General features: G+C 52.0%; 11 protein-coding genes across 11 annotated transcripts in view; 6 read left to right on the top strand and 5 right to left on the bottom strand.

The window, feature by feature from the left end:
* Positions 1–585: 585 nt before the first annotated feature.
* On the bottom strand, positions 586–2,253 carry STEHIDRAFT_91995 (Cupredoxin; the record flags this gene model as incomplete). Its single annotated transcript, XM_007300699.1, has 5 exons — positions 1,792–2,253; positions 1,397–1,666; positions 1,276–1,330; positions 932–1,095; positions 586–826 (listed from the first exon to the last, which is right to left on the bottom strand). Exons 2-5 carry the CDS (start codon positions 1,507–1,509, stop codon positions 586–588), a joined length of 573 nt encoding a protein of 190 aa, XP_007300761.1. The 5' UTR covers positions 1,510–1,666; positions 1,792–2,253.
* A 308-nt stretch (positions 2,254–2,561) lies between these two features.
* Positions 2,562–3,389, top strand: STEHIDRAFT_153445 (thioredoxin-like protein; the record flags this gene model as incomplete). The annotated part of the gene is made up of 4 exons (XM_007300698.1): positions 2,562–2,687; positions 2,742–2,809; positions 2,886–3,027; positions 3,282–3,389. The coding sequence occupies 4 exons, from the start codon at positions 2,562–2,564 to the stop codon at positions 3,387–3,389; spliced, it is 444 nt and encodes a 147-aa protein (XP_007300760.1).
* A 736-nt stretch (positions 3,390–4,125) lies between these two features.
* Positions 4,126–6,959, bottom strand: STEHIDRAFT_118768 (G-protein gamma subunit). The gene is made up of 4 exons (XM_007300697.1): positions 6,792–6,959; positions 6,445–6,513; positions 6,054–6,267; positions 4,126–5,611 (listed from the first exon to the last, which is right to left on the bottom strand). Exons 3-4 carry the CDS (start codon positions 6,210–6,212, stop codon positions 5,528–5,530), a joined length of 243 nt encoding a protein of 80 aa, XP_007300759.1. The 5' UTR covers positions 6,213–6,267; positions 6,445–6,513; positions 6,792–6,959; the 3' UTR covers positions 4,126–5,527.
* Positions 6,960–7,212: 253 nt separating this feature from the next.
* STEHIDRAFT_118767 (G-protein gamma subunit) lies at positions 7,213–8,753 on the bottom strand. The gene is made up of 4 exons (XM_007300696.1): positions 8,628–8,753; positions 8,188–8,483; positions 8,079–8,115; positions 7,213–7,979 (listed from the first exon to the last, which is right to left on the bottom strand). Exons 2-4 carry the CDS (start codon positions 8,310–8,312, stop codon positions 7,896–7,898), a joined length of 246 nt encoding a protein of 81 aa, XP_007300758.1. The 5' UTR covers positions 8,313–8,483; positions 8,628–8,753; the 3' UTR covers positions 7,213–7,895.
* Positions 8,754–9,881: 1,128 nt separating this feature from the next.
* Positions 9,882–10,714, top strand: STEHIDRAFT_137336 (uncharacterized protein). Its single transcript, XM_007300695.1, has 3 exons — positions 9,882–10,164; positions 10,266–10,384; positions 10,445–10,714. Exons 1-3 carry the CDS (start codon positions 10,069–10,071, stop codon positions 10,467–10,469), a joined length of 240 nt encoding a protein of 79 aa, XP_007300757.1. The 5' UTR covers positions 9,882–10,068; the 3' UTR covers positions 10,470–10,714.
* Positions 10,715–11,291: 577 nt separating this feature from the next.
* STEHIDRAFT_165975 (uncharacterized protein) lies at positions 11,292–11,945 on the top strand (the record flags this gene model as incomplete). The annotated part of the gene is made up of 3 exons (XM_007300694.1): positions 11,292–11,506; positions 11,568–11,683; positions 11,750–11,945. The coding sequence occupies exons 1-3, from the start codon at positions 11,411–11,413 to the stop codon at positions 11,943–11,945; spliced, it is 408 nt and encodes a 135-aa protein (XP_007300756.1). The 5' UTR covers positions 11,292–11,410.
* A 1,019-nt stretch (positions 11,946–12,964) lies between these two features.
* On the bottom strand, positions 12,965–13,954 carry STEHIDRAFT_51466 (kinase-like protein; the record flags this gene model as incomplete). Its single annotated transcript, XM_007300409.1, has 3 exons — positions 12,965–13,167; positions 13,236–13,322; positions 13,378–13,954. Coding segments are annotated over 3 exons (867 nt in total), but the record flags the coding sequence as incomplete, so codon positions are not given.
* A 217-nt stretch (positions 13,955–14,171) lies between these two features.
* STEHIDRAFT_137333 (uncharacterized protein) lies at positions 14,172–16,135 on the bottom strand (the record flags this gene model as incomplete). The annotated part of the gene is made up of 6 exons (XM_007300693.1): positions 14,172–14,378; positions 14,426–14,772; positions 14,853–14,914; positions 14,968–15,273; positions 15,377–15,655; positions 15,814–16,135. The coding sequence occupies 3 exons, from the start codon at positions 16,133–16,135 to the stop codon at positions 14,987–14,989; spliced, it is 888 nt and encodes a 295-aa protein (XP_007300755.1). The 3' UTR covers positions 14,172–14,378; positions 14,426–14,772; positions 14,853–14,914; positions 14,968–14,986.
* A 447-nt stretch (positions 16,136–16,582) lies between these two features.
* On the top strand, positions 16,583–18,450 carry STEHIDRAFT_144909 (DUF887-domain-containing protein). Its single transcript, XM_007300692.1, has 9 exons — positions 16,583–16,851; positions 16,982–17,122; positions 17,183–17,247; positions 17,328–17,362; positions 17,416–17,462; positions 17,537–17,563; positions 17,643–17,748; positions 17,859–17,968; positions 18,026–18,450. The coding sequence occupies exons 1-9, from the start codon at positions 16,679–16,681 to the stop codon at positions 18,189–18,191; spliced, it is 870 nt and encodes a 289-aa protein (XP_007300754.1). The 5' UTR covers positions 16,583–16,678; the 3' UTR covers positions 18,192–18,450.
* A 362-nt stretch (positions 18,451–18,812) lies between these two features.
* STEHIDRAFT_51274 (TPR-like protein) lies at positions 18,813–20,336 on the top strand (the record flags this gene model as incomplete). The annotated part of the gene is made up of 2 exons (XM_007300395.1): positions 18,813–19,295; positions 19,542–20,336. The coding sequence occupies 2 exons, from the start codon at positions 18,813–18,815 to the stop codon at positions 20,334–20,336; spliced, it is 1,278 nt and encodes a 425-aa protein (XP_007300457.1).
* A 1,633-nt stretch (positions 20,337–21,969) lies between these two features.
* Positions 21,970–26,113, top strand: part of STEHIDRAFT_91984 (WD40 repeat-like protein) — a gene marked incomplete at its 3' end in the record, with an annotated part of 6,278 nt that continues 2,134 nt past the window's right edge. The window contains exons 1-12 of the mRNA XM_007300691.1: positions 21,970–22,053; positions 22,172–22,317; positions 22,382–22,520; positions 22,577–22,624; positions 22,704–22,728; positions 22,844–23,076; positions 23,140–23,285; positions 23,342–23,480; positions 23,537–23,584; positions 23,672–23,696; positions 23,750–25,281; positions 25,340–26,026. Coding sequence (XP_007300753.1) covers positions 22,214–22,317; positions 22,382–22,520; positions 22,577–22,624; positions 22,704–22,728; positions 22,844–23,076; positions 23,140–23,285; positions 23,342–23,480; positions 23,537–23,584; positions 23,672–23,696; positions 23,750–25,281; positions 25,340–26,026 — 3,126 coding nt within the window. The 5' untranslated portion in view covers positions 21,970–22,053; positions 22,172–22,213. The remainder of the gene's footprint in view (positions 22,054–22,171; positions 22,318–22,381; positions 22,521–22,576; positions 22,625–22,703; positions 22,729–22,843; positions 23,077–23,139; positions 23,286–23,341; positions 23,481–23,536; positions 23,585–23,671; positions 23,697–23,749; positions 25,282–25,339; positions 26,027–26,113) is intronic.

Raw genomic sequence — 26,113 nt, 5'->3', positions numbered from 1 at the left:
GCAGTACTTACTCTGTTCATCACAGTGTGTGTGCACAATCATGATGCACCTTTGCTCGATTACTCCACCTGGGACATTCGTTGTAGAGTTTGCCACAGGTTTGTTCCGACAGTGCGAGAACTTGACCGTGCCGCATCCAAGGGCCCAGTGAAAGGCCCATAACTTATGGGGTGAAGTCCATTCAACCCCCAGGCTGAATGACCACCAATTACCATCCGCGCACACATTCACACATCCACAACAATCCCCAAATTCGAGCCCAACATTCCTCCATTGCAAAGGGGACCAAAGCCACAGTCGCTACCGTATCCGTACGCGGGGGAAACAAACTACCAAAGAGTCAAAGAAACACAAAAACGGACGCACGCGCCCTGGACCCTGCCCTGCTCGAAAAAAAAGGAGAGTGAAAGTGAAAGACCTGAAAACAATGTCCATAACCAGTCCGACCAGGGAAAATGAACGTGAAGAGCGTATCAAACGACGAAGAAAGTTATATCAAAAAAGAATGCGTTGTGTGTGTGAATCACCGAAACAAAACTCATAATCCTCGCGAAGGTTCACCAGTCAAGAAAGTCCACAGACAACTTAGAGGACCAAGCCAGCAACGACACCCAAGCCCATCAGTACCGCGCCCGCCCGGACGCCGTGGCTCATCGCGCCGTTGGCAGCGGTCGTGGCAGCCGTGCTGGATGCGGATGCGGCCGAGCCAGAAGCGGAGGCGGAGGTGGAGGCGGTGGAGCCTGTGCTGTTCGCGGCGAGTTGGAAGGCGTCGAAGGATTTGGCGGCGGTGGGGTTAACGGCGAAGACCATTCCCTTTGCGCAGTGGCTGTTCACGTCACAAACAACACACAGTCAGCACGCCGATGTCGATGTCAAGAAGGGAAGTGGCGGGAGATGGATGGATTTAGAGTGTGGTGGTGGTGGTACGTACCCAGTCTGGCGACAGTAGAACCACATGGGCGCGGAGGTGTCGTTCACGGTGAACGAGAACGAGGGGATGGAGGTCGCGTTGGTGGCCACGGCCTGGAAACCGGAATCGATACCGGAGGCGGAGATGTTCGAGCAAGGTGCAGCGAAGGTGGATTGTGTGAGAGTCTGTATTATCAGATGGTGGAATGATGATGATCAGTATCATGTCTCGTGCATCAGGCGTCAAGGAACACAAAGGGGTGGTGATCTCGGGAGGATAAAGATGGCAATAGCGACGGGCGCCATGGAGAACAAATGAACAGGAGGGATGTGCTGTAGATGCGAAGAGATGGAGGAAAGGCTTACGTGGTTCTTGGACATGAACTGGAACGTGAGGGTGTCGCCGACGCTGGCGTTGACGCTACACAGAAGAAGCGCCGTCAGCGAAAATGCCTCAAGAATATCGCAGGCAGAAAAAGAAACGCACCTAGGAGGGTCGAAGGTCAAGCCATTGTTGGCACCGACCATGATGGTCTGGTTGGCGGCCGAGGCGAGGAGAGGGAGAGCAGAGAGAACAGCGGCGGTGATAGAGAAACGCATTTTGATATAAAAGATCGTCGAAAGAAAGGTTCAAAAACGTTCAAGTGGAGTGAAAAGGTTGAGGACGAAGAAAGGTCTTGCAAAATCGGACGAGCAGGAAAAACAAGGAGTGTAACTTCAAGTGGTAGTAAGAGGAAGGTAACTAGGGCTTGCGAGACTGGACGGACAGAGACGGGCGACGAGAGAGGGAAAGAACATCGTTAGCGAACAGATCTCGATAGGTTCAACCTACTGCACAGCGCACAGGGTCGACGGTGAGAGGAGGAGAACAGAAATACTCACCCTGCTCGTGAACAAAGGAAGAAGTGGGCTCGAGTGGGGAAGGGGGCAGAAGCAAAGGGTAACTGACCACCCACGGCAAGCTTATATAGCCCTTGCCTCGCTTCCGCCTGCCATCACCAGCGAATCAGGGGAGACCCACGGAGAAACTTTCCACGACTGTTTGCAGACGGCTGGGATAAGGCGGATACCTTGACGACAGGAAGCGCTAGCGTTTCTTCCCAACAACGTCCATCATGCCCGTTCATCTTTCCTCGAGAAGGAAAGACATTTGACGGAGATGGTACATAAGTGGACCTGTTCCGACGACAGCTGATTTGCTGCGTACGACAACCTTTGGTGTTTGTTGTCAGACTTGTCAAGGAGACGAGAAGTTGGCGATGTGTTCTCTATCGCAAGGATACAATTGAGAGAACTCGAAGCTGTGGTCAGTGGAGCAAACTAGCCGCCGACATTGACAAGACCAAAAAGATGTATCGTTGTCGTCTGGATAGAACACAAAGACAGAAAGGCAGAGCTGTCTTGTTTGTTCGCATCTGCCGCAGAAACGACCATTTCGAGAACAGGAACGCGAGAAGATGGAAGAAAGGTACGGTGGACGGAGAGCGGCCGAATTGCCTCGAGACGCGCCAATTATGCATTATTGCCAAGACCGTCCAGGGTCTCCGATGCCGTGGACCCTGCCTGGTCCGTCCCCCGGTCCACCGCTCTTCGTCATCACGAACCAGAAAGTGAAGTCAGAGTGCCACACGACTTCAACCTATACCACCACCATGTCTTCCTCGTCTATCCTTCGTCAACTTGCAGCATCGACATCTCGTAGAGCTGTGTCCTCTAGCTCACGAGCATTCTCCTCTTCTGTGCGCAGGCAGGAGCACTACCTCAACGCGAACCAAGAGGTGCGCTGTCAACTGAATTCTGCTCTTCGGTGAAATGAACTGATAAATCCTCAGGTGTTCGATAAAATCACCTCTGCATCGCATACCAAAGACCGTGTCGTCCTTGTTGACTTCTACGCAGAGTTTGTCCATCTCCTGCTCTGACAATCCGCAGCGGAAAGAACGAACGTCATGCTCACTCCCATCCTCGCGCCACAGCTGGTGCTCACCGTGCAAAATGCTTTCCCCTGTCCTCGAGAAACTCACGTCGGATGCTTCGACAAAATCGGGTACTGGACTTCCATTGGATCTGGTCACGGTGAACACGGACGAAGAGGCCTCATTGGCTGGGATGTATCAGGTTCGTCGTTCGGTCCGTGTTTTGAATGGGCCTGCTTCGCATTGTAATCAATGTTTTTGCACTATACCTATACTGCATATCATCCATATTCTTTCAATATATTATTCGCCTCTGCAATTTATGTCTGCCCCTCTGTGTTTGCTTCCGTCTCATATGCTCCATTGTGGCGCCACCGCCACCTCTCATCTCATCTACCCCTGTAACAAACTTTCCACTCGACCCGCTCACCAACACCCGTATCTCTCTTTACACAGATCCGCTCCCTACCCACCGTAGTCGCCTTCAAAGACGGAAAACCAATCAACCAATTCATCGGAGCGATGAACGAGGCCGGCGTACGCCAGTTCCTCGAGATGCTCTAGCTATTGGGTTTCCCTGTATACCTGTGACGTTTACAAGCTATGACTATGGATGCATATTGGACGAGTCTGTTCTTTTTTGCCTTGTTCTGAGGATGCTGTGACATGGGCACTTTGACTTCAGAAGTCTCCACTGAACTTCGCATCTGAGAATAGGTTCCTTGCGAGGACCTCAGAAAATACTCCCTTTGAGCAACCTTTCAAATTATCGGCCTTCCTACATGGCTTGGCTGAAGGGCCGTGGCCGAACATCCCGGTGATCCACAAGTCTCTCATCCCTTCCACAACCTACATCACACCACTCGTTCATCGACACGCTCACCCACAACTATCGCCGTCACCTTCGGACCAGACTACAATCTAGTACCGTCCATCAACATCCAACGTCAGCCACATCCCGCGCCCGACGCCATCGCTTTGACTGTCGAGTGCCACTGTTGTCTGTGGCGCTTAGCGTCCTGATCGTCAAACACCGAACGACCCAACCTTCAATGCCGACGTGCCCTGTCTATCATCGTATGGCATGGATCTGAATCAATGATCATCGTACCAAGATCCGAGTCGCGCCTGCACTACTTGGGTTCCTGGATGAACTTGTGTTCGAGATCATCCTGACTACCCACGACCATAACTACTTCGGGCGCAAGTGCTACAGTACTTGCCATATCTCAGTCTTCTCTCTCTTAGTACAACTCATACGCCTGACATTTGAGCAGAATACACATTGGACCCACAAAAACCAACATGATTCTCAAGAAACGCCGTGCCTACTCTGGGTACACAGTTTGCTCAAACAGGCGATCGTCCTTCCCATTCTATTCTTATCTCCTCTGCCTCATCCTCGTTCTATTTTTACCTAGCAAAGATCCTCCCCCTGCGAAAACCACATCACACCAACAGCCGACGTCCCCGACCCGGTCGAACGCCTGAATCCTTGGCTTCCCTTGCCTCCTAACTCAGCTGCCCATGCGCCAGAAGGTGGAACGTTAGAACTCAGAACGATGTCGACACGCTGATCCGAAACGGTACCCATCCCTGGACCATAATAGCGCTCTCCCATGTCGCCGGCTGTTGTTTGGACCACGCCATACCTGGACCTACCCACGAATTCGAAGGTCTGAGATTTGAGCCACGAGCACGAAGCACCAAAGAAATAAAGGGTTCCATAACCATAACATACTGTAGCCCAAGCCCAACCGCTACGCCACACAGCGCACACCGCACCACATCTGAACGACACCTGGACACGGACAAGCGCTAACCGCCAACCGCCCGAAGAAAAGTGAACCGTCCATCTGCACACCCCCATCAATCCGCCAACTTGCCAACCCATCCATCCATGCGATAAACCGATAAGTTCAAAAAAGCAACCTGAAATTCGCGACCGGTCGCACGTATGTACGGAACAGGAACAGCCCGACGAACGCTTTGAACTGGTTGGTGATGTTGAAGAAACGCGCAAACGATAAAAAGATAAAAAGTCACGAGAATAAAAAAGAAGCGGAAAAGAAAAGGGAAGAAAAACACTAAACATAGATAGATTTTATTCCTAGAAACACAAAAAAGACACAAAGAAGGAAAGAAAAATAGAAAAAAAGCAGCGGCGAGACCTTCACCTTCACCTTCTTGCGAGGTAGGGTCAGATAGGACACGGAGATGGTGCGGGGACTATCGTTCGACGGGTGCGGGTGCGGTGAGATGGGAAATGGCGTGGCGTGGCTAGGTAGGCGGTTATGGAGGTGGATGGGCCAGGCGGCGAGCGCGGGTGTGAGTGTGCGGTGAAAAGGATGATATTTGATAAGAGAAAAAAGAAAAAAGAAAAGGCAAGGAACGGACGTATGTATGTATGCTTCAAGAACAACCTAACGGAACTCATAAAAAGAGGAAGATAAAGGTTGAAAGTTTGAACAGGGGAAAATAGAGAAAAAAATCAATAAGGACAGGACAGGACAGGATGAGACAGGGAAGACGACGAAACCAAAATCAGACATGTTAACGGGCAGAGCAGCAGCAAGACGGACGCGGGAAGAGACCATAAAAAAGGAAGCGAGGAAGAAAGATGCACAGGGTAAGACAGGTATGTGGGGTGGTGGGCCGAGTGCAAGAGAAGAAGAAGACGAGAAGGACGGTGGGCTGCTAGTTTATTGGACGAGACAGCATCCTCCGGTCTGTTGAGGTGCGTACGGGTCCTCGTTCTTGCCGACTGGACCCCATACAGATGGCACCTATACATGTAACAACCGAGAATAGTCAGCCGAGAAGACTCAAGGCGATGTGAAACGAGACATGATGTGACATAGAGGTCGAAATAAGACAAGGATGGAAGGATGGAAGTTAGAAAGAATATGTAAAACAAGACGGATGTCGCCGCTATCAGCAGTCCCATCGACATAAATAATTAGTCGGAAAAGCGCAAGCACAGCGCGAGCGCGAGCGCCCATCACCACGCCTCCCACTACATTCCGTTCTTCACACAGCGCCACTCCTCCCCCTTCTCGCAGCCGATTCATACCCGTGCATGACGCAGCCACCGGCGAAAAACACCAATCGGCGGAACAGCCACACACGGACTAGGTGGAAGCAGGTCATCCCATAGAAAAATAGGATGCGGAAGGCAAAAGGCAAAACAAGAAGACAGGAGAATACGAAAATGGAAAATTGACGCACCAAATGGTCCTTCGTCGTTTTGCAATACCTAATCAAGCTAGCGCTTGCCTCGCTCACACGTATACGAGGCCTCCCCAGATCCTCCCTCAAACGCTGGTTATGCTCCAAAAGCCGACGAAGCTTGAGCTCGGACATGGATTGTTTCGGACGGGAAGACATGGCGGTATATGTAGAGTGGGTCCTGGAAGGAAGGAAGGGTTTGAGTTTTTGGTGGCTGTTGAGTCATGGTCCGACGGCGCCGAAATCGAGAGCGAGCACGGATAATCGAGATCGTTCGTCAAAAGGAGGCGGTGGTGAGGAGGTCAGACGAATCAGGACGGATCAGATTGCGAGAATGAGGATGTGTAAGAATCATGCTCCAGTTCTTAGGATTAGGAGGCGGGAAACGTACGAGGTAGGTGGGCTTAAGGCGGCCTAGCGGAGAGAACGAGGGTAAGGGAGAGGCGAGTGAAGTTGAGTGCTGTTATGGAAGAAAGTAAAGTATGTTAGTCAGTGATGCTCAGAAAAACCAAGCTAGCGCCCGTCTCGTTCGTCTGTCCCATGCGATTCGCTATCTTCTCCTACTCCTAACTGAGTCGTGTAGGATATCCAAGCCACCCTCGGTCACAGCGGTACCTCCTGGAGGCCCAAAACAGAGCCGCACCCATCCAAGCAAACCCATCTAAAAGACGTAACAGGGACGAACGAAAGCCCGCACGAGAGGAGAGCCAACATGGATACGGACGGACGCTCACCCACCTCGAAACTTTCTACAACCCACAGAACGACGTATGGATTTAAGCTCCAATAATAAACAGTTCTTCCAACGACGGCGATGACAACGACGAAGGAATAGAACGACGAACGACGGTGACGGCGACGACGGCGAAGAGAGAAGCGGAGGGAAAGGAAGAGGGAAAGGGTGCGATGGAAGCTCTCGAAATGGCTGGCGCGACCGTCGACCGGTTGATGCGACGGCGACGGCGGCGGCGACCCGGCCGGGCCCTGCGTGAGAGCGGCGTGGTGTCGGCTGCCTCCGAGAGGCGGAGGCGTGACTTGGGCGAAATTCAGGAACATCCGCATTTGCTCTGCTTTGCGAGGCCGGGGAACTCGACGATGACAGTTATAGAGGACGAGTAGGCCACAGAAATGAGAGAACTCAACAACCAAACGAAAGCTGATGAAATTCCGATTCCACGAGTGCGATAACATACTGAAATACGAAAAGGGGGTACGCCACAGAGAAAGCCAAAACGTTAGAAAACGAACGGACGCGAAGGTGTGATGTGTACGAGGAGACGGAGTCAGTGACAAGCTACCACTATACATTGTAACTGACACTGTATGTAGACTCGGGCGGGTCGCTGTCCGTGCAACGGAGGTAAGGGGTCCAGGATGGATGGAAACGAGATGAGTGAAACTGAATGAGAAGGTATACTCGAAAGATAGCGCATGGAGGTGGAGGTTTCTGTACATATGGAAATGGGCTCAGAGAAGCAGATACCTCGCATCGAAACCGGGGGAAGGGGTCAAGGCTGGAAAGACGAGAATGCGTGGAGAAGAGTGGGGAGATGAAGAAGGGGGAACGCGTCGAAAGCGGGATAACGGGGTACAAGCGGGGTCGGGAGCGGACGAGTGCAAACTTCAAAGAGCGAAAGCGAATAATGAATGTGGTGCGTGTTTGTTGGTTTTATTTATTGTTGTCTTGGTCCGAGATATGGATGTCGGGGTCGAAGGAAGTAGATTACGGAATGCTTTATGTTCTTTTCCTCTTATACGTCTCATATGTCACTTGTGCGAGCTTGGAGAGAGGGAATGTCGATAGGTCGGGCCGCGGGTTGGCGGTGAATCTCGGGGGCGCTTTCACATCACGACGCATGCGCAGCCCTGGGCGGGAGGAGCGTAAGGATCTTCGCCTTTGCCCACTGGACCCCAGACAGACGGAACCTATTCCAGGATCAACAACCATAATTAGCACGGGGAACCGTGCCGGAACAGACGAAGACGACGAGATGATTGAATGAAGGATATGCCAAGAATACGCACGAGTAAGTCCTTCGTCGTCTTGCAATACCGAATCAAACTATTCGCATAACACACCCGTGAGTGAGACCATCTCCTTTCCACTTCTCAAGGCAAAGAATAGGGTGCATACCTCGCGCTGGCCTCACTGACCCTGATCCTCGGCCTCGAAAGGTCATCCTTCAACCTCTGGTTGTGCTCCGCCAACCTCCTCAACTTCAGTTCAGACATGGACTGCTTATGCGGGCGTGCGCTCATCTTTGACGTCTTTCAATCGAGGTGATTGGTGGTGTGGCGTTGGAAAGGTGAGTCGACTTGCGGTGAGGGCGGGCGGTGTCGGTGACGGGTGACGCTCGGCTCAAAGAAGACGAAGGAAGGAAAGGCGAGTCAAGGAACGACGGGGGGTGGAAGAAGGAAATCGTGTTTCTGCTACAAAATAAGCATAATAGAAACATACGCCGTCAGTAAGAACGCGCTCTACAACATCCCCATTAACCATCCTCGCGTCGCGACTCCTGTCCTTTCCCGCCGCACCATCACCGCCGACAACTAGGCAAGTAGGTATTCACTCACAGAAAGAAGCCAGTAAAAACTCCTTCTCAAAGAAACCTTCAAGAAACCAAGAGCAACAGAACGTCCGTGTTGGGGGAGAGGATGGAGAATAGAGAGAGGAAGAGAGCCGTGCTCGCTGGTGGTGGGGGCGCTCAGGAGAGAAAGAGGGGGACAGAATCCCGGCGGGTCGTCACCCAGACGCGGCCGGCCGACTTCCGGGGCGCCCGAGGCGTTCGAATTTCGCGATGGAAACTGTGGCGCCAAACTTGTTCGTTCTTTCTCTCTTCGAACGTCCATCTGGATTCTGCAGTGCTTGCTTCCTCGAAACGTCTGGAGCTCAACGTTCACGTTCAGCTTGGAAAGGAAGCCCTTCTTACTACGTATCGCAACGCTGTGCTATCACCTTCGCTATAGTTGACCCTACTTGTCTCCTGTTGTACTTGGACTCAGAGGGCAACTAATAACCGTCCTTGTCATCGACCTTCTTCCTCGGTGACCAGCAGTATTTCGTGCCAAATATACTGGTGAAGGGCTCCTTGCAGAGGTATCCTCTGACCTATAGAAAAGTCTGTGTTTCTCTCGAGTTCTTCGCCGAGCAAAATCGTCGAACAGAGATATATCACCATCTTCACAGTTCTAGCAGCAGTCGAACCCACCTCAGACAAGACGCAGTGAATCATCACAAGAATAGGCATGACTCACACTATACCCTTGCTTGAATAGCCCGACCGCCGTCCTGACTGCTGAACTTTCGAGGCTCAAATATGTTGATAGCATTCCTAGACGTGCAATTGCTTCTCTCCCTGCTGGCTCGCATGACATTCGGACGTTCACGAGTGGTGATGGTACGGCTCCATACATACATACTCATAGCATGCTTTTTTCTCTCTTGGATAATGTTACGGTATTCAGATGACATCTCGATGTTAGTCGCGCTCCGCTCTCTCCAGTCATCCGTTGTGTATGCACGGAGGGGCCGCCTCTGACTCCGCATAGAGTGGACAGCGCAGTTCAGAGACCAGGTTGTGAACCTCAAACGGTTATGTGGGATGATTCAACTGAATGATGTTGATTTTTGACTACTTTACAAGCAGCTGCGACAGTGCAGAGAAGTGCAGAGGTATTCACGCGGCGATTGAGCTGCAATGCTCTCCTGTGGCGTGTGGCATGAGCATCGCAACATCCTTAACAACCATCGCGATTACCTCTTGCAGCGAGACAAGGCGGTCTTGTGGACAGTTCCGCACTCACACGAAGAAGGACTTCGTTCGTAGACGAAATTACGACCGCGAGCAAGTGACCTCCCTTTGCTCATCAGCTGAGCAACCTCAGCGCTCTCACGCAGTCCGCCTATACAAACCCTCGCCTTCGTCATCTCACGGTCAACCTAACCCCCCTGTCTGCGTCGTCACCCACTGAACTACCCACCTCCACCCTCTCTAACATCTTTGAACGTTGAACCATGTCTCTCATCCAAGCTCATCGCGCTGTGTTGCGCCAGAACATCGCCCGGACTCGTGTGGCGGCGCCTGCTCGTGGTGCCCACGGTGAATACAGGGTACGTCGTGTTCGATTTCTCAATCCGATGCCCCATACTATACATGCAAGCAACGATGCTGATTCTATCTATGAATGACTCTGCTCACCATCCATGAACAGCATATGCCGTTCAAGCACCCCGCGACCGATGCGACGTCGAAGGGCTCAATGGCAGTCAAGACGGGTGTCTTTCTTACCGTTGGGATGTCCATCCCCGTGGGCATGTCCTTCTACCAGCTGTACGTATTCTGCTTGAAGGTCATTCGGGCGATGATGCTGACGACGTCTGTCTGTTGTAGGAGGAAGCAAGGCGGCGCCGCATAAGCGCAGAGACTCCTGTCAGGAATGGAAGTAAGAGGCACCAGCTCGAAGACAGCTAGGGAGTAGCCGACGACATGAAGCGTGTAGGGTATATAGCGAGTCGCGCATTCGCCCCCTTTAGCGAGGACGCTGAATTATATTATCGCTCTGGGGAGGCATTGTAAGGAGAGGGAAAGCACGTGCTATACAATTTGCAATTGACACTACTGATGTGGGCGCCAATGGGTGCTGTGGCGTTTGTCTCGACGCGCCGACGACGTTCTGGACGGTGAACCAGAGCCCCTCTGGACCTTGTCCCGGAACACCAAATTGACTCGGCGGATCTCACGGGCCGCGCAGAATTGCGTGGACATTGTGAGACTCAACGCCACGGACAATCGATATCGTCCAAAGCGGTAGCCTCGTGGCCCCGAGATTCGCCGAGTTCAGCGAATACGTGGGGTTTCATTAGGAGGAATTTGTAGTGATCTAAGAGATCAATTGTAGTGCCCGTTAGCCGTGCTGAAGGGAAGCGTGGGCCAGACTCTAGCGGCCAGACGTTCTTCCTTCCAGGCGGGTCGAAGGCGCCACAGACCCATCCTGGGCCCCGTCTCGTCAAGTCCAGCTGGAGTCCATCTGCGTCTGCTGAGCCTCTTTCGTCGTCTCGTCCATCATTCTGCTTGCTTTTGTCGACGAATTTCACGGTAAGACTCGGAGCTCGCTGGTGTCAGTTGCTGCTGTGCTGCTATCGTCGCTTGTTATGCGAGTCCGTTTCGTCCCATTGTGCGCTATGTCTCCTAGGGCTCGTGACGGTATAAAGGCGAGCGGATCCAGCTCGGGGATGTCACCACCAACAACACATACATCAGCTTCACAGCGTTCTACCACTCGCACTCACATTATCATCTACCCAACCGACTACCTCACTTAAGCACTCAACTCACCCACCCATCACATCATCTATCATGTCTTTCGTCGGTGCTCAACGTACTCTCATGCGCTCTTCCATCCTCCGGTCGAGTCGCTTCGCATCACCCACTCTTCGGACGATCCACACTGGTGTACGTGCTCTTCAACTTTCTCTTCGAAGGAGTAATATTGACGATGCTTCCTTCCCTTTAGCCCGTCCCATTCAAGATGCCCGAGAACGGTTCTTCAAAAACTGCTCTCAAGGTTAAGGCCCTGACCTTCCTCGGTCTCGGTCTCACCGCACCATGGCTCGTCGCCTTCTTCCAACTGTGCGTACCATTTCCTCCGCTTGCCACCTCTTCGAGGTTAATCAACGCTTGAATACTGATCTAAAGCACCCCAAATGTTCTTCGTAACGCAGTCACCACGGGACCAAGAATGCAGCCTCGTGGTAAGCTCGGACAGGCTGTGTCGTCTGTCTCCTCGAGACTCGCCAAGTTTTCGCCGAGTTTCGCCTGGATCTCCTCAATCTCTTCGTCTCAGCCATCGTTTGAGAGCTGGAGATATGCTTTTGCGGATACCGGGTTTTGAAGCGGAAGCGGCAGTGGGTTGATGAGGAAGACAGCGAAGTTTTATTTCATTCTCTGGATTTTCGCGGCGGGGTGTAAAGGTGTACGAGTATCTATTTGCAAGGAGGACTGGTTCGAACGCACATATTTCATGTACAGCAATAATTGAAATCTCTTTAAACATCTAATGACTACGTGTGAGTGTGCTAAGTACGAACGAGCGAGCGATGCATGTAAGGGTAAAATAAGGCAAGCGTCAATCCAGGACCAGAAGCTAGTATAAATACAAGCTAAAACAATAGCAATATCGATCACATTGTCCGACGTATTCAATAGTCCATTCCGATGCAGGTCAAGTAACCAGACGGGGTATAATAGGCAAATGCAAATCCACGACCAAAGTCCAACAGCAAGGCGCACAGTGTCATCATCCTACGCCACTCAACTAGACTGCGAGATCGCCACAGCCGGGAACGCCCTCACAACATGGGCCATCTCCTCCAACCCACCTGTGACATCGAGTACCCAGCTCTCATCCTCCCCCTCCTCATCCTCCCCATCCACTTTCGTCCTATGCGAACTCTGCGTCTGTATCGGTCCCGCAAGATTCATCGGAGGAGGAACCGGCGTCCTAGGCCCCCCCTCACTCTCCGGCGACACCGACCTCTGCTCGCGCTGGAGCCTCGGTTCCGATGAATCGGACCCAGATTGGTGAGAGTCGGGATTGACGACGCGACGAGGTTGGTAACGAGAGGATGAAGACGAGTACATCGAGCGGCTAACGTTGTCGCCTTCGTCTGATGAGTCGCCCATCTCGTCCGACCAGAGCGAAGATCTCGAGGATGACCCGTGGCGAGGGTGGTACTTGTCTAACCGATGGTCCGGCCCTGCGAGCATCTTCTGAGCGATCCCTTCCTCCCACGTCGTCGATACGTTTGGGATCCGCGGTGCTGGTAAAGCATCCCCGTTGCCCTCGACGTACGGCAGGACCAAGTCCCTGATCTTCTGTGGTGCAAGTGCGAGCTCCTCGTCGGTCGGGAAAAAAGTGTCGATGGTCTTCACCGTGCGACGCATGTCGTTGAGTGTGAGACGGGTGGCGGGGTTTGGATCGAGGATGTCGAGGAGAAAGGCGGCGAGGGCTTTGGAGATGGGGAGGTTGCGATAAATCGAGGTGGCATTGTCTACGAAGTCGATGTAGGCGGCGTCTTCTGGGATAGCATACGTCCAGGGGCAGTGTGCGGTACCTATAGAGGCGAACGCAAGACTATTCAGAATCACGAAGAGACGTAGGAGGATAACAGTCAAGACTAACAGAGGTTGATTAAAATTATTCCTAAAGACCAGATGTCGTTGCCCGAGTTGGCGTAGGGGCTGGACTTTTTATCTGAACCGATGGCCTCTGGAGTGAAAGTCAGCATGCGTCTGGATGAAAGGAGGGGAGAAGATCTACGAACCCGGCGCCATATATGAATACGTTCCTCCTCCAGAGCCCGACATCGACTCTTCACTCAACAACGCCAGCCCAAAGTCGGAAATAAACACCTGACTCCCGTCCTCCGAACAAAGAACATTCGCCGGCTTCAAATCGCAATGATAGACGTTCTTCTCGTGACACGACTCCACCGCATCGATCATCTGCAAGAATACACTCCTGACCCACTCATCGTTCCGCCACACGAACTTTCTGTTGCCGATGAAATTTCCGAGGTCGCCACCGACGCACAACTCGAGAACGACGAAGATATACTTGTCATCAAGGACGATGTTGCGCATGGGGAGGACGTTGGGGTGATCTGTGCATTTATAGTGCGCGTGGCACTCGAGGACTTGGCGGTTCCATTGAGGAGTACCAGGTTCGGCTCTGTGAAGAGCTTTGACGGCGACTTCGGTGCGCTCTGGAGTGGAGGTGTCGATGGCGCGGAAGACAGAGCCGAAGGAGCCGCGACCGATGAGGTCGACCAGGATGTAAGTGTCGCCTACAACTGAGCCGAGAAGCTCGCTGGAAGATGGAGCTTTGGAGTGGTGAGGCATAGTAGAAGCGACGAAAGGTTGTAGAGGGCGTGGAGAGGGTGTGAAAGAGGGGGGAACTGCTGAAGTGGACGAGCAGTGGTGTGAGTCTTTATGGAAGATGAACGACGTTGGTGAAAGAGTTAGATGGGGGTTTCTAACTCGAAGTGAAGCCCCTTATATAGGTTCACGCTGCACAGGTTCGAGTCTGCCGCTCCCCGTGTTCAAGTGGTTGACTTACATGAAAAAAAATTGAGCAGTCAAGTTATTCGGCGGAACGGCGCAATGAAATGAGACATTGGCCGAAGCGAGGTGAAGGCAGAAAAAAAGGCAGTCACCACATCCGAAATCAGTGGAACACACACAGTGGGAAGTGCTCGTTCGGCAGACGGACATGGTTGTGACACAAGCCGTGAAACATGCCCGCTCTTTTCGTTTCCTCCGCAAACTGTGTCTCGGGTCAGGCCAGTTCGGCAAGGAAGGATGGTTACTCACCCGATGCGTATGGCGACGCCAGCACGGTCACGCTATGATATATCATCATTGCCCTAAGCTTTTCCGCTGGTGAATGCTTATGGTTATTTCAGTTAATAAGATCGGAAAAGGCGAATGGGCATGCGGCAGACTGGAGCCTATAGGCGGGGAACCAAAGGTATGTGCCTAGAGATCCAGGGCAGATTGTCGTGCTGTCTCGGGTATGCTGGTCTGAGACCGGATGGCTCGATATTTTCATTTTTTCTCTCTCCGAGACATTGCCCGAGACAATCTCCGTCAAAGGAGGCGACGCGCTTAAGGAGGGTTTTTTTGTATGCGTACCACCAAATACAAGGAATAGCAAATGTCTGAGAATTTTTTGAGATATGACGTTGAGTTCGATAATGACACCAAAGGAGGAAGGAAGTGTAGCGACATATAGTCATACCTTTCAAAACCTGAAACACCGTGGAGAACCCTCGATGTGCTGCTTACGCTCATCTGAGAGTACTATATATTGTCGGTCAGGATCGATATCTAGGTGGGCTGTCGAGATGACTTACAACTAAAACGGCCCAGGAGTCATGGGGCAGAGTCTAGGTTATCGGCCCTCAATCTTTCATTCTCGAACAGCAAGGCCAAAGATTGCGCTACCCCACCACATCGCTTGTCCACGTTGTATAGCCATTTGCGGCCCGGTCTCGACGATGGGAGAAATTCTCCTTCGACTGGCCTGTCTGGCAGCCAACTTCTCATCAAGGGTACGTCAGCCAAAACTTGCTTTACAGGATCTACGATCTTCAGAATGCGAATTGTGACAACACGTTCGGTGCCTTTGCCGACCTTTTCGAGACAACAAAGCGCAGTGCCTAGATGATAAGAGGATTTATCAAAAGAGTCAGTAGGATTTCAAACAGATAAGTCGTAGACGGTTCGCGAGAAGATCATGAGCTAAGGGCTAGATGTGCGTACCTGTGTAAACCACCGGGCTACCGTCTATCTTGACGGGTCGTAGTGGATTTCTAGCGTGCACTCTGACCCTCTTCCCTCCTTGGCTCTCCGACGCAACAGTCCACCCCACCATGTGATGGGAGAAATTGTAAAGGAAGGGCTGGCCGAACCGATGGAAGATGGTTCCTCTTTTTGTTCGCTTTCTATCACGGTAGTTGCCAGCACCGGTTTCGAAAATGTAACCATCTCGGACCAAGAGCTCCCACAGACAGCCTTGTGAAGCAGACCGACGACGGTGCCCTTGGATGTAAGTAAGCCATGGAAGACCAGTGGGCAGTTGAAGATCTTTTCCGTTTGCGAAGGTCGTTGGATCGCTGGAAGGAGTTATCCGAAAGCGGACTTGTCCGACGTGCTTTGTGTTGTGGTCAGCATCGGTGGAATCAGCGCGTGAAACTGACGTCTTGGATCCGTGGTATAGAAAGCCGTGTGTCCCAGCAGGAAAAGGTACGGTGGTGTGAGAGGGCGTGCGGGTGTAGAAAATTGTCGAGCGCATGACTTTGGCGGAGGAGTGGTCATGTGAACCGGCGCGGTAAGTTGGCCACGACAAGCCAGAGATGTCATGGAAGTCGGAAGACTCCAAGCTTGCTCCAAGCGAGTGGGATCCAGCGTGTGGATGATACGCAGGCCTCTAGGTTTCCTTGAAGTACGTCCATTCGTTTCCCCCACACAGTCGGTGGGTTTCACAAAACTTTGCATCTGTTGGAGAGTAAGATAAGTCATCGGCAGGTAAGTCAACAATACTCATGAGTGGTTGCCACGAAGCCCGATCTGAGGGTACAAGGGTACAGCCAGGGCTCTTATGATGTTATGCCCTATAGAATTTGACCCCGACACTCTGGCTGTACACCCTGCAAACGCACAAACACCACGCATAAAAAATAGTTCAACCTACTGCATAGTTTCGTGACGGTAGCGGCCAGGGCCACTGAGGGCCCCGACGAGCCACATCGTACTCCCGACGGCTTAGACCAAGCACTGAGCGAGAGTTCGCCTCAAGAGTACTGATGTAAAATGGATTCAAAGACAATCTCCGTAACATCCGAAAGAATATTCCTGGCAGAGTATGGCGATGGTAGTGGTGGTCGGAAGGAAAGAGATATCATTTACGCCACAATCCAACAAACCTCGACGCGTCGGATATGTTCTCACGCGCCTTGAACCGGCTGCATCATGAGGCCGACGTGCATAAACGCGTCTTACGCACCTTCTTCCATCATCGGCTGTAGGTCTCGCTATATCCCCTGCCCAAGGTTCGTCTAGACCATGGATATAGTACACTGGTTAGCAGTGCCGCGGCTTCAACCTCATATAGGCACTCTTTTGCTGTCCTATGTTTCTTGGACGGCTATCCAGTATGGATTGGCACCGGCCCTCTGTCGAAAGATTGTTGGGAAGGACGAGTGGGAGAAACTGAATGGGAGGGCGAAGAATGGGTGGTCAGCTTGTCCTCATCTCCAACACTCTAGTTCGTGGCTCATCTTTTTATATTTTTCCATGACTTTCTACGCCTATGGTCGTACCGGACATTTCGCAAAATACAATATTATATCCTCTCGACTGGCGCAGGACTACCCATGTCGTGTCTATGTTCCATTCTCTTCTTGTTGTCCCGATAGCCTTTAGATCTCTCGATGTCCCGGCATTGGACCATGACCGCGCGTTTGGATGGGACGATAGCGTCGCAAAGTTATACGCCATTTCTAGCGGGTGCGTCTCACTCTTGAATTTCTCCACATGATCTTGGCCTGACGTTGACCATGTGCCAAGATATTTCGTCTGGGACAGCGTAGAATCCCTGATCCACTACGAGGACATTGGGTTCACAGTCCACGGTGAGTGATGCACGATGATGTCAGGCCACAATCCGTGCGGTGTCGCAACTGTGCTGACGTCGTCTCATTTGGCCGCATAGCTCTTGCTTGTCTAGGCATCTATTTATTCAGCTTTGCAAGTCAACTTTACTCTCGGCAAGCTTCAAAGTCTAATCGAGCCTACGACAGAGACCTTTCTTGGCATATTATGGCGCACGGTTCCTCTTGTGGGAAATGTCCGTTTAATTCTTCATTTTGCTCATTCCATGACACAAAGATCTCTAACCAAGCCTGCTTCTTGGTTATGCAGAAGTACACCGTTCCTTAACATCCACTGGTAGGCGTTTCTGCTCGCTATAGGCCGCGATGTTAGGGCACGTACACGTACACTGAACATTGATGTCCACGTCGAAAAGGTTCATAGACAAGACAGGAAATACAGGTTCCCTCGCACAGATGATCAATGGCGTATTCCTTCTCGGCACATTTGCTGGCACACGACTAGTCTACGGCGGAATAATGGTACGTCTCCTCGTCGGCCTGACCTGGGGCTACGCTCACTTCGCTCCCTCGCCACTCTCCTTGGTCATGCTATACGTCATATCTGCTAACACTTGCATTCTGTGGAATAGTCTTACCGCTTCTTCCACACCCTGAGAGCTATCCATCACCAGATACCATTCTTTATCGCGCTCTTCTACGGCGTAGGGAATGTGGTGCTCCAGTTCCTCAACTGGTTCTGGTCAGCTTGCCCTGTGCCACAGGTGTTTTGCCCGAATACTAACACCCCACTCTACAGGTTTACGAAGATGATCGCTGCTCTGCAGAAACGGTTCGCTGGGTCTTCGAAACCCAAAGAGTCGACGGGGCCACAGGTGAAGTCGAACCAGACAGCAGATTGTGTGGCGGTGGCGAATGGAGACCAGGTCAAACGATCCGCTAAATCGAGCAGAAAAAGTCAATGACCTCAACTAGAGGGCCTCGAGGTCAACGCCCTTGGAGTAATGAGATTCGTGTGGCGTGTCGCTCAACCATTGTTATTAGAAGTCGTGCGATGTGAGACTGGTGTACACTGATAGCTACCTATTCGCGACGAAGATGCTCATACCTCTACGTAGACTGCTCTTCCATTCGTCGCTATGATTTTACTACGGTGTGTTGGTATCATGTTCTCTCGGATCCGCTGCTCCTGCAATACACTATTCTTGACCGCTTTGCGATCACCGCCTAGGAAGTTGGTCTGTTCTTTCGACCTCGGAAGCTCGTCATTAAAAGCTAGCTTTACCGTCTTATCCAGTCACGAAGATTCAAGTTCCCGAATATAGCATTCCACAGACCGTCAAGCGCGACATGCATACGCCTCAAGCGGCCCGCAAGCCTTGAAGCCTTGAGGCCTGAGGTTCTCGATCCCGTGTGGGAGCTAAATATAAGGTGCTGAAGCATGACACCGGACTCGAGATCTCCCTTCGAGCACACTCTGTGGAAGGCCTCTGTCTCTACCGTTCAGTAAGTGTTATGTGAATAATTGTGGGACTTATCCTGACGGTTCGTTATCTGAAGGTCTGCGGTACCCCGAAATATCGACCATGGTCCAGGTGGCGTCGACGTCGGCCAGCGACAGGTTTAATTCTGTCAACATCCCATCGTCCTCAGCCATCAGTCTGGATACGGATATAGTGCTGTTGGAGGGGATAGTAGAACGGAGAAAGAAAGTCCTAGGTGCGAACCATATCGATACTCTCGACAGCATGCATCGTCTCGCCACCTCGTACGCAAAACACAAGGCGAGCAGCAAGGCGCTAGCGCTCATCACCAAAGTCGTGGATGGGAGAAAGAGGGTTCTTGGTCACACACATAGCGAGACATTGCGGTCTATACACGTCCTCGCCGGCGTCTACGCGACGCTCGGGCGCTACACGGACGCTGTGATCACGTTTGAGGAGGTCGTCCAGCTGCGACGGAGGACCTTAGGACCGCATAATGTCGACACCGTGGACAGCACGTCCCACCTCGCGGTCGTATACGCGAAGCTAGGCCGCCACGTCGAGTCCGCGGAATTATACGAGGAGGTGCTCGCGTCGAACATGAAACAATGGGGAGCGCATCATCCAGCGACACTCCAAACGAAGCAACACCTCGCCGATCTGTACGTGCGACGTCTCCACCGCTACGAACTGGCGGCAAAGTTCTACGAGGAGATTGTGACGGTCCTGGGCCCAAAGGATCAGGATAGTCTGCGGACAAAACACGCCCTGGCGGCGGTATACACGAACTATCTGCATCGACACACAGAAGCGGCCGCGCTCCTGGAGGAGGTCGTTGAAGGCAGGGAGGCAGTTCTCGGGATCTCCCACGTCGACACACTCAGGAGCGCACATTTCCTGGCGGCGGTGTATATGGAGCTCGGCCAGAGTGTGTTGGCTGTGGAATTATTACGGGAAGTCGTGGCGAGGCGGATGGAGGTGCTGGGCCTCGATCATGTTGATACGCTGTCCAGTAAGGATCGTCTCGCACGGGCGTTGTTCCAACTTCATCGCTATGGTGAGGCGGCAGTTTTATGGGAGGACGTCGTCGAGGAGAGAAAGCGGAACCCCGGTGTCGAAGACATCGACACCCAAGAGAGTATGACTGGCCTGGGCACCGCCTACGTCCATTTAAGCAGGCACGGCGACTCCGTGAGGCTCCTATCGGAAGTAGTAGGTGTGAGGGAGAGAATGCTCGGTAGCGACCACAAGGACACGTTAGCGAATAAGGAGGACCTGGCACGCACTTATCAGCAGCACGGTGTGTACGCAGAAGCCGTCTTGCTATACACACAGGTGGTAGAAGCCAGGCTGAGGACGACTCCTCCCGGTTCCAAGAGCGTCGATACGTTATGGAAGAGCATACACGACCTCGCCGGCGCACATATTAGCCTTAGGCAGTTCAGAGAGGCCGGCGGCCTGTTGGAAGAGGTAGTGCAGGAGCGGAAGAAACTCCTTGGAATCTGGGACGCGGACACGCACTCGAGTATGAGGATGTTAGCGAGGGTATATCGCACACTGGCTTTGCATGGCGATGCGATCCTTGTTGAGACTGAGCTACAAGAAGGAGAAATGATAGGATTCTAGCCGCAGATAAATCCGGACATCCCTTTCGTACTGCTCAATTTGTATGTTAACAAGGGTTCTACGAGCGGATATGTATCTTTCAATCTAGATGGAAATCGTACTCACTTCGAATTCTTGATTAACGTTATACTAACAAAAGCCTTCGAGGACTTCAGTGTGGCCCGCGTGGAAGGTAAACCCCATCGTCTGAGTACCACGAAGGATTCCTCTTAGAAAAGCACGGCCGCCTATGGAAGAGCATCTGGCATGACCTAGACGTCGCACACGTGGCCTACTAGTGCAGTCAGAGAGGCTGGAAGAAGCGGCCCAGGAGCGAAAGAAACTGCTTGGGCCTTGGGATGTGAGTATGCGGATTCAGATGCTGGCGAGCTCGAGGGTTTAACTTATCGCTGGCGATGATCCTGATTGATATGAACTGCAGGCTGAGGAAGGGAAGATGATGGTGTTTTCTGTATTATTCGATTTGCATTTAAGCACGAGGATACGTAGCTTTGAGATGGAAAAACATGATGAATGCTTCTTCTGGAAGGCCTGGGGCCTGGGCAGAAGGTTAGCCCTGTCGTCTACCGCACAGGAAGGCTCTCAGAAGTCTGGTGCTGCTCAAACCACTTCGCAGATTCCAATTCCACGAGTACAAAAAAGAGAGCCCGAGACGGTGAAGCACCAAGAAAGACTCTCGCTCAACTGAAATATCAGAAATACAGACCCCTTGCCCGATACTTATGAAGAGTCGAGGTAAGCAGGAGAGTGCATAAGACGCATCTAACATGTATCACAATACTTAACGAATAGACAGACCCTCCGCATACCTCACGACCCGCCCCCCCGCACAAAAGCCCCCTTAACAGCCTCATACACCCTCCGCTCCCAAGTGACAAGATTGACGCGCCGGGCGACTTCGATGCGTAGGTCGTCGTGCGTGTGCAGTAGGGTGTGGAGGTAGGCGAAGACAAGTGCGTCGAGGGCGGTTGGGGAGCCGTTGGATTGTGGATCGGGAATGAAAAGTGGGGAAATTGGTGTGGGCGAGGGAGAGTGAGTGAAGAGAACGGTGGGCCACAACCGGTGCCACACTGACGAAGAACAGAAAGAGGAGCGTACCTCGAGCCCAAGAACCACCTATCTAGTCTCCCCTAAGTAGTCTCCCAAAGGCAGAGTAGACGAGATTTCAACCGGGCAAGCGAGGATCATCTGTCTCCAAAGTAACATCCCCACGCCGACCCGTGTGACACGATCTGTCAACTGGGCGTCAATCGAATAAGACCCATCGACTCTGCCCTCCTACCCAGCCGTCGCTGTTGTCTACAACTTGCTAACACCCGACGAACCTCGCTTCACTGCATTTCACAAACTGTCATGCCCCAAGTGCCCAGGCCTTCTCCCACTGGTCCTAGCAGAGCCAGAAATTTTTTTCTTTCCTTAAACTGCTGTGTTGGACGTGATCCAAGCCCAGAGCCGAACACACAAGTTGCGTCTACCATATATTTTCTTTCATTTTCAACCTGTGTCGAACAAATCGTAATAGCTCATACAGTCTGGTATTCATCTTCCCAACCTCGGAACTCAGGCCACTGCCAGTGCAGATCGTACGGAGCTGGCTCTTAGTACGGAGCTCCCCGCATTGAAGAGAGTTATTGGTGCTTTGGAAAATATCTCTGAGGCCTGTCCTGACATACAAAAGGCTGCCACCGACTTTCTGATCGTTCTCAATCGCATCGCTGTGCGTTATCAATCTCCTGCCTATCTCGCCAATCCCCTAGTGATCGATTGTCATGACTATAAAGGTCTGTGTAGGAGACTACCAATCCCCCGCTGATTCGTTTTTTTGCTGTTTTTAGGAAGTCAAAGGTGCAAAGAAGGAGTTGGAGGTCGCCGTCAATATGCTTGCCGGTTTGATCCAGATCCTCGAGCCCCACAACAGCAAGAGCACGCATTCGAATGAAACCGGTAGATTGATTGATCAGGTTGACGAGAAATTTTCTGTGTGCGTCGTCCTGGGTAGTATAGTATCCTTCCCGCCTGCTCTCTGACTTCGTTTCTTCAACAAGTGCAATCAAGGCTCAGGGTGAAGAAATCGGCCGCCTCCTGGATGATGGCGTCACAGGACTTGTCATTGAGGCTGACAACGATGTTCAGACGATTGCGCAGGCCCTTGGCCACCTTTCGGAACTCTTAGATGTACTCACGGTGAGCGGCATATGCTTGCGATGTCCGTCCAACGCATTGGCTCATTGGGTATATAGTCGAATGTGGCGATGGACGGCACGCACGTGCTCGAGAGGCTTCATATCGTGAGTAGACTGTTCTTTTGCTGCGTGTTTCACAGTTCGACATTGAGTGGAAGCTGACTAGAGCTGTCGGGTGTAATAGGGCATAGGCCAGCACAATGATGGCGGTAAGGGTCAACGCACACTTACAAGGTTGCATAAACTCACTCTAACTTTTGCTCTCGCCACAAACGGTCTAATCCTTACTCCACGTCCCCACCATCCGTCGACTCACGCCCACAGCCTCTCCTTCGCCCTCGGCACCTTCTGCGAACCCATATCTGCAACTCCTGCCATCGGACGTACGACCTCACTCGGGCTCTGAGTCCCGAAACATCCCCGCTCGCCCGAAGGCTCTCGATGAAGGGCTCTCGGCATTGAAGGCTATCTTGAGTACGGTGAAGGAGTTCTCAGACGCGTTCCCGCCATTGAAGACGGCTACCAGCGGCTTGCTGGCAGTTCTTGAACTCATTGATGTGCGTATCAAGACCGTCGGTTGTTCCGAGCGCGACTCGTTGATGTTCCTCTTTCCTCTTCAGAAGGTCCATGGTGCGAAAGAGGAGCTTGAGGATGCCGCAGATATGCTCAACTTAGTGCTCAAGATCGTCAAGGACCACAGGAGCAAGAGCTTGGGCTCGCATGAGAAGCTTAGCTCGCCGGACCATCGTATCGACCAAATATCTGCGTGAGTCTCTGTCGGCTGTATTGATGCTATACGTTCTCTGACATATCTTCTTGAAGCACGATCGAGACTCAGGACGCCGAAATCCGCCGTCTACTCCAGCGTGGCATTACAAAGCGTATCATTGACGCTGAAAGCGATGTTCAGACAATCGCGCGGGCCCTTCGCACGATCTCCAACACCATAGACGTACTTACAGTGAGCCAGATGTGCCTACAGTCACTGTCGGACTCGCTCACTGAGTGGCTATTTAGTTGGATGTCGTCATGAACAACAGACGCGTGCTAGAGAGTATTCAAAGCGTGAGTTCGCCGCTGCCCGATGGGCACCCGACCGCTCCGCGGTCGTCTATATCTTGAAGCTGACCGATTGTTGTCTTCATGGATTAGGGTGTGGAAGGGCTTGCTGATGACGGTAAATTTCCGAACAGGACGCTTTGCGACGTACGTACTGACTTGCATACACAGCCGACTTCAGCAAATACCAAGGTATCCCTAATGTCGACGCGTGCCTTCCTGGCACCCGAGTCGAAATTCTTCAGGATCTCCTCGCTTGGGCGAGGTCACGCGATGCCTCGCACGTCTTGTGGCTCAGCGGTGGTGCCGGAACTGGGAAGAGCACCATCGCTGCATCTATTGTGCGACTGCTGCACCGTCACGATCTTCTAGGCGGCCACTTCTTCTGCTCACGAGACCAAAAGCGAGAGGACGTGAAGTCGATTATCCCTTCACTTGCGGGATATCTCGCATCTGTGCGGCCTGCGTATGCCCAGGAAAGACGAAACTCTGCTAAGGCAGAACTCGTACTTGATATCCGCGATCAATTCATGACACTCCTATCGGAGCCGATCAAAGCTGCTCTCAATGGCGTGTCCGCACCGATGCTGATCTTTGTTGTCGACGCTTTGGACGAGTGCTCTGACACGAAAGCAACACAGAATATACTACGTCTGCTCCTTCAGCATGCTCCTAATCTTCCAGTAAAATTTCTTGTCACGAGCAGGCCCGAGCGCCACATACGAAATACACTTTCCATCGAGTACCCCAAAACTCTTCGTCTGCAAGACGTTGATGAGAACAGTATACATAAGGACATCGAGCTCTATCTCCGCACCGAGTTGAGCGCCCTCGCCGCTCACAACGATCTAGAGCGAGGCTCTCTTGTCGAATGGCCCTCGGACACTCAGGTCCAAATACTCACGCGTCACGCAGACGGATTGTTTATCTTTGCATCCACTGCTCTCAAGTATATCTCTGACAACGATCCCCAAGGACGGCTTCACGAACTCACAGATCCTGCCCTACCCAGCTCCCCGTTCGCGATTCGGCCGATAGACAATATGTACACATTCATCCTTGAACGTGCACTCTCCGTGCTCAATACATCCCCTAAGTCATCTGAGCGCTCGGATTTCTTGCGATGTCTTTCGGCTGTGATTTGTGTGGCTGAAACCTTGTCCGTCCATTCAATGGCCAATTTGCTGCGTATAAATCCACGGCGGGTCCGTGTAGCGGTCGGAAACATTCACTCCTTGGTGTCCGTTCCTCGCGATGAGCGCGGCTTCTTGACAACATACCACGCATCGTTCGGAGACTACCTCACCGACCGGGAAAGATCAGGAAGACATCCGTGGTTCGTTAATGTTGTGGAGACCCACCTCGATCTTGCTCATGGCTGTCTTGACATAATGTCCTCGCAACTATATTTTGATGTTGCCAGAGTCCAGACCTCATCGGCTCCAAACACACATCAAACACTGAGGGCAATTCCAGATGATGTTTCCTATGCTTGCCGTTTTTGGAATGAGCATGCCATTGCCTCAGAGCAAGGATATGATTCAAAGTTGTGGCCTTGCTTGGAGAGTGTTCTGAAGTCTAAGTTCTTGTACTGGGTCGAGGTTCTGAGTGCATTGGGCCTTGTTGCTGGTAGTCCTGCTAGAATTCAAAAGCTAATCTTACGGGTGAAGGTGAGCTCAATATTCATTATGCAGTTTGAGACGGTCATTCTGATCTTGAAATTTACCACAGACCATGCCAGCATTGTTGCTATTCTTAGAGGATGCAAGGGCCTTTTTGATGGACTTCAATGAGCCAATAAGCCGATGCCTTGCACACATTTACATCTCTGCTCTGCCTTTCTCACCCTCACATTCCCAAATCACACAGCTGTATCGGAAGCACTTCCCAAACACACTCCTATGTTGTGCTGAACTACTTGAGAGTAGGAAGAGAAAGCATATGATCTTGCATATACCAAACCCTGTGCTATCTGTTGCTTTCTCGCCTGATGGCACAAAGATTGTCTCTGGCTCCATCGAGCACACACTCCGGATGTGGGATGTTGAGAGTGGTGAGGAGGTGTCAAAGCCATTTGAAGGACACACTGACTCTATTTGTTCTGTTGCATTTTCGCCTGATGGCACAAAGATTGTCTCTGGCTCCACTGACCGCACAATCCGGGTGTGGGATGTCGAGAGCGGCAAGGAGGTGTCGAAGCCATTTGAAGGACACATCGACAATGTCTGGTCCGTTGCATTTTCGCCTGATGGCACAAAGATTGTCTCTGGCTCCTCTGACCGCACGATCCGGATGTGGGATGTTGAGAGTGGTGAGGAGGTGTCGAAGCCTTTCAAAGGACACACCGAGTCTGTCAGCTCCGTCGCATTTTCGCCCGATGGCACAAAGATTGTCTCTGGCTCCTTTGACCAAACGATCCGGATGTGGGATGTTGAGAATGGCGAGGAGGTGTCAAAGCCGTTCGAAGGACGCAGTGGCAGTGTCCAGTCCGTCGCATTTTCGCCCGATGGCACAAAGATTGTCTCTGGCTCCTCT

This window comes from Stereum hirsutum (assembly GCF_000264905.1).
Source record: "Stereum hirsutum FP-91666 SS1 unplaced genomic scaffold STEHIscaffold_3, whole genome shotgun sequence".
Classification (NCBI taxonomy): domain Eukaryota; kingdom Fungi; phylum Basidiomycota; class Agaricomycetes; order Russulales; family Stereaceae; genus Stereum; species Stereum hirsutum.
The sequence above is the reverse complement of the archived record's forward strand: the minus strand, read 5'-3'. Positions and strand labels throughout refer to the sequence as shown.